The sequence below is a fragment of the Stigmatopora argus genome, chromosome 5 (genome assembly GCF_051989625.1).
Source record: "Stigmatopora argus isolate UIUO_Sarg chromosome 5, RoL_Sarg_1.0, whole genome shotgun sequence".
Classification (NCBI taxonomy): domain Eukaryota; kingdom Metazoa; phylum Chordata; class Actinopteri; order Syngnathiformes; family Syngnathidae; genus Stigmatopora; species Stigmatopora argus.
In genome coordinates this window covers 4,820,454-4,826,453 of record NC_135391.1, presented here as the reverse complement: position 1 = coordinate 4,826,453, position 6,000 = coordinate 4,820,454, and the positions used below count along the sequence as shown (strand labels likewise).

Genomic DNA, 6,000 nt, shown 5'->3' with positions numbered 1-6,000 from the left:
GATTGACAGATTGAGAGTAGATAAAAAAAAATCATAATGCCTGGTACATACCTGTCAACCTCTACCGATAACTGCCCTTATAAATGATTATGATTCCCCTTACAAACCCCCCAAAAAAACTTACAAACACCGTACTCGTACGGTGTTTGTAAGGTCTTTTGGGGGTTTGTAAGGGGAATCATAATCATTTATAAGGGCAGTTATCGGTAGAGGTTGACAGGTATGCTGGTATGACTACAATTCGATTTAATTTGGTTTGATTAGAGTGATCACAATTGTATCCTTTTCACAATCACCAATAAAATATGAGATCTTCTATGGAGTTCTTCTCTTTTACTTGGAAATTACGGTAATGTAATGTTTTTTGGGGGTTTTTGAGATGGAAAAGTGTATTTTTCCTTGTGTTTGCTGTCCATGTGATTAGGAATGTGTTCCACCTGCTGTGTCTTTCCGGTGGAATCTTCCCCTCGTGTGACCCAGGTGTCTGTAATTGTCTGGTGATTTCCTGTGTTGTGGTCAGGCTGTGTGGTCATGTCGTTGTTATCACCGTTAAATTTGTTTCTTTATTTTATTTGACCAGTCCTAAGTTTGTATCTCAAGGTCCCGCTTCACTTCACAACCAAAGACATGACAGGTAATAATTTGAATACATCAATTTAGATGTAGATGATGAATAATGAATGTGTGTTACTAGTATTCTTTCTTTAAAATGAGTCAAGAGAAAAAAAAGTTTCATTGCTGTAATCCCTGTCTATTTCTGGGCTTGTCATGTATGGTTTGTTGTGCTTTACTGTAATAATGTCACAGGATTCTCACACAAATGTTGATTTCTTACCCTTGAATGTGTAACAGGATTTGTTGTTGTTGTATGTGAGTTCTAAAAATATAAGGAGTTGATACTAGAAGCAATATCTTGAGCATCTTGTACACAAAGCAGCGGTTGCAAACTGTTTGTGGTCACAATGAACTAAATGTATTTTCTGTCTGAACCACTTCCCTTTTGAGATAGAAGAGAAGCATGAAGCTCTGTTCCACTTCCTGATTCTATCTTGCATGTGGTTTTCTGTATGAAACCTATTTTAAAGCCATTGTTCAATGCTCATAGATTGTATGCACCTGTGTAAATCAACATTTTGAAGAAGGCTATATTTCTTTTCCGACGTCACTTCGTAGATTGCATGAGTAAAGTATCATAGACGTAGACTTCACAATATTTGTTTAATTCCATCTAGATCTAATTAACAACAAGGTGATTAAACCATTGTTGGAAAAATGCCCATCCGGTACTCGGTCATTTGGTCGCCCGGAAGGTTATTGATAATTACCATTTAAATCGTTGCTCAAATTCCCTAAATACAAACTGTGAATTATTATTTAGTCATACTTAATGCCCTATTAATTATTAGGCTAAAGAAAAGCTCCAAATTTCCCGTACTTTTATTGTTTTTTGTTGGAGAACTTGTTAAGACCCTGACTGACGTAACTTCTTAAAGGGACAACGCATGTACATACAAACTCTTATACACTCACACGTCGGCTCAGTGAAACTGCTCATGGCCATTGTTGGCTTTTATTGAAGCGTAGACCGTGTTGTTTTACCTTGTTTTGTCGCCGGTCTTTTGGTCGCCCATTGTTTGGGTCCGGGCGACCAAAAGACCGGCGACCAATCGACCGCACACGGCCCATCCAGTCAATATAACAATATACACACAGCCTAATGTAGTTAAACTGTGATTATGCAAACAATACACGCTTGAATGTCTCTGCTCTGTTTTACATGACTCAAAGGTGGCATCAACAAGAACATTAAAAGGAACAAATGAGAAGTCAATAAAGCCACCGCGCAAACATTGGCATTGGGATATACAACCACTCTGAGGCTACAAATCCATTGTACTCTGTTAAGTAATCGACTCCAAATGGGGAGATATAGAAAAGCAGCAATTGTTGATGCCAAAGAACATTTGGCTAAGCTTTGAAGGACACTGGAAAAAAAAAATACACATGCAGAAAATAACAGCAAGGGTTAGCGACAACAATAACAACGACCAGAGGCTTTTGGCAGAAAATAGTACAAATTCAATCCACTGGAGGTATAAAAAAAGGTAAATAGTGGCATAGAAAGCATTGAGATCGACTATGAATGCAGAGAAGCCTTAAAAAATGATTGCACTGCAAGTAAACATCTCATGCTCATTCCCTTGAATGTATATTGCTTATGAAGAAATGATTTTTTTCCTCTCTCTGGGTTTGACAAGTATCTATTAAAGGTAAAAGTGAGAAAGGTAAAGCAACATCTGACATCGTTCAAAAAATAATTTGCTGAAATGACAGTCAATGTATTGAAAATGATCGACATTATTCTTCCACACTGAATAAAACATTTCTGCTGTGGTACTTGAATTTAAATGTGAGCCAAACATTTGAATGGACTATCCATAAAGTTCAAACAAACTTAAGTTTGCATACCAGGCTAAAGATACTTGGAATATTCAATCTTATATTTACTCTCAGAAATGAAGAATGGTGTGAGTTGATGGTCCTGAATTAATCATTTTGTGGTATTTCAAGTCTTTTTAGCTGGTCCCAGACCCAAACAGATTATTGGTATTTTAATCAAATTTGCAATCTGTTTTATGCATCATGTTGTAGACTGTTGACAAATGTATTTGCTGCAGTTTTGACAAGCAGTAGGAGACTGACTCAAAGCCAAACATCTGGCTTGTGGAAGACATTTTCCTAGAAGCATGTTTGGTTACTTGTCTTTGAGAAATGAGTGGTGATTTTTGGCATTATGTACAACTTATTATTCTTTTTTTTTTTGACATTTCATTAGCCAGCCCGCAACTCAATCACCATTATAACTATGTCTGGGTTTTCTCCATAAAAATATTCATTTATGATGTTGTTCCAGTTCCCTTTAAGTCTTTAAAATTGTTCTATAAATTGCTCTTTCCTACTTAAAATGGCACAAAAGATTTTGGTTAATATGTGATTGATGTAATGGCATCAAGGTGGCTTTAAAACACATACGTAAACTCATCATTGTATTTTTTGACTGGATTTTAAGGCGGATAAAACAATTATTTAATGTATACACTACTGTTATTACATAGTAGAAAAATATAGAGGGAAATATTCATATCTTGTTCATTGTTATCAATGGATTGGATATTATCTAGACAACTGTGGCCTCTAGTGGTTGCAAAAATAAGTCGTTGCATCATCAGAAATGGCAAATATAGCTGTTCATTTTTAACCTATAAAATTCCAACACCACACACACAAACACACACATTTAAGATTAGTCACTCTTCTCTTGGGATTTGGAAGTAGATCTTAAAACATATTTACAACATTGAAAACAAATGCTTTATACCACATTCATATTGGTGCAAGATTAGATTGGGAGAGGAATATTTCAATATATTTTTTAAATTCTCAATCCATATGCAATTTTTTTTTCATTGCAAACTGTAACAGAATGAAACAGTCCTACAGAGTGTTATTTCATGCAAACATTTTTTTAAATTTGCAAACTGCGTAACAGAATAAAACAGTCCTACAGAGAGCTAGCTATTTTAAACCAGCAGGTGGCAGTAATTTCCTTTATATGGGACTGTGGATTGTTTATCTTTTTTTACTGCTGTGGAGCCTTGTAATTCAAAATAAGTTGCTGTTTCCCCCAGTAAAACACTTGACAAAGTTCTGATAGTTCAATTTTAAAGTTGTTTAAGGAAGTATTTGAAGGCACTGTATTTGTCATCAGCCTCCTCTCCAGCTCTCGTTAAAAAAAATCCTGATCTAATTATGTGCACAATTGATCAGTGGAGCCATTTCTGCTTTGTCTTCATTAGTTGCTAATTGAAAGACATCCACAAAGCCAGTGTAGCTACCCCGAGGACCCCCATAGGATGGGACCACTTACTGCCTGTCCAAGATAAGCTATTGCCCCAGAATTGTTTAAAGGGTGTCAAAAAAGGTTGCGATAAAGAGTATTACTTAATCAATATTGTTAACCACCAAATCAAATGTTAATTGGGAGCAATGCTCAAAGCTGAGGAAAGAGGGCTTCATTATTGAGCTTTAAGTATTAACCAGCCACACATAAAAATAAATACCAATAATAAAATAACCAATAATTTATGGGAGTCGAGTCTGATACAAACCCAACACATTAAAAAACATTGTCCATGGATTATCTTAATTGTGATAACACTGGTTTTGTGTTATATTGCCAAAAAAGGAACCTTTTAATAAAAATGATAATAAAAATGTTAATAAAAATGATAATAAATATAATAATAAAAATAATGATAAAAATAATAATAATAATTAAAATAATAATAATAATAATTTACTATAAACTGCCTGTTGGAAAATTTATTAATTTGATCAGAAAATAAATATAATGCATTCCAATCTTTTTTAATAATACTACTACTAATAATAATTTACTATAAACTGCCTGATGAAAAATTGATTAATTTAATTTGAAAAGAAATATAATGCAATCAATCTTTTTAATAATAATAATTTGCTATAAACTGCCTGTTGGATAATTGATTAATTTAATCTGAAAAGAAACATAATGCATTCCAATCTTTTTACTATCACATTCATGTTTCTTTCTTTCCTTTAAAACTGATTAAAGAAATAATTTTGTTTTAGATAGCTCTGCCTATTTAGTATATTCATGACATCAATTTGATTAATCAAGCCACATTAATTTATTCCTGTGCAAATCTATTTAGCTTGCTAGGAATGCAAAATGTTGAGCAAATCTATAAAATATAAAAGGAAGAGCTTAAAAGGTGGAGCGAAGAAAAATGTACTAATTTCACCGTTGACATCGGCTCCCACTGTTTACAATCCATGGAGGGGGTGAAAAGATGGTCTTTACACAGTTGGTGGGCGACGCTGCTAAAAATAAAAATGAAAAAATTACCTATTTTCATTGCATTTGGAGCCATGTGACTGCAACACAGTTGCATTTCTGTAACACATTATATACAAAGGCAGTCCCTATTGATATGTGTATGAACAATTAGTTTAGTGTCCTTTGTTCTTTTGAATTTTCTGCATTTCCATATTTTTCCAGGGCAAAAAATATCAATTGGACCTTTTTAAATGAGATATTTTATTATTTTTCTGCCACAATTTATAGCTGTTAACAGTTATCTCACTCAGTTTTCTTCCAATTCCGCTCATGTAGCACCCACTTGTTATGAATGCTCTTTTTGAAATGATTCCGTTTTGAGTGCATTTTTCTCGTTTAGTTGGGTTTTACCGACACATTTTCAGAACCAGGACGAGAACAAAAGATATAGTTGGTTGTTTAATTTGACATTTGATGGATGGCCCCTCTGAAATTTCAACTAACGGTAAACAACCAATTAAAAGTGGCTTTTGCAATGCCTTTTAAACCCAGTCATAATAAATGCTTTGCAACAAATGAATCTTGACATCTACTTTTTTAACAATTTTGAGCAGTACACAGTTTTATTTTCAATATTCTCCTTTAATTTGACATCATTTTCTAATTGCTTGGCAGGGTTACATGTTTATAATCTTTAAACCAAAACCTCTCATTTTCCCCGACACAAACTGTCCTGGTCCATTTGAACCATTCTGATTTGCTCGGCGTACTAAAAAACATACGAGCATATCTTTCTATGAGGATGTTAATTAAGATGGCGTAGAAGCGATGCTCATGGAAGGCAACGCAGCACAAACATTTACTCCAGGAGAACGGCAGGAATAATTACCTCGGTGTGTCTTGATGTGAAACAGTTGAACAGAGCAGAGATTACTGAGCATCCTCCAGTGCCCATTAATCAAACACATTGGAATTAACTTTCAATTGACTTTAGTACTCTTCCGCATTAAAATGGATGCCAAAGATGAAAATTGGAGAGCGCAAGCAATCTTTGGCTATAACATAGTTTGTCACACTTGTTTAAAACAAAAAACAAAAAAATGAATTTCTCGTTGCTTTTT

General features: G+C 34.2%; 1 protein-coding gene across 1 annotated transcript in view; it reads left to right on the top strand.

Annotated features, from left to right (window-relative positions):
* Positions 1-459: 459 nt before the first annotated feature.
* Positions 460-6,000, top strand: part of galnt9 (polypeptide N-acetylgalactosaminyltransferase 9) — a 71,426-nt gene continuing 65,885 nt past the window's right edge. Inside the window, exon 1 of the mRNA XM_077601319.1 lies at positions 460-634. Coding sequence (XP_077457445.1) covers positions 628-634 — 7 coding nt within the window. The 5' untranslated portion in view covers positions 460-627. The remainder of the gene's footprint in view (positions 635-6,000) is intronic.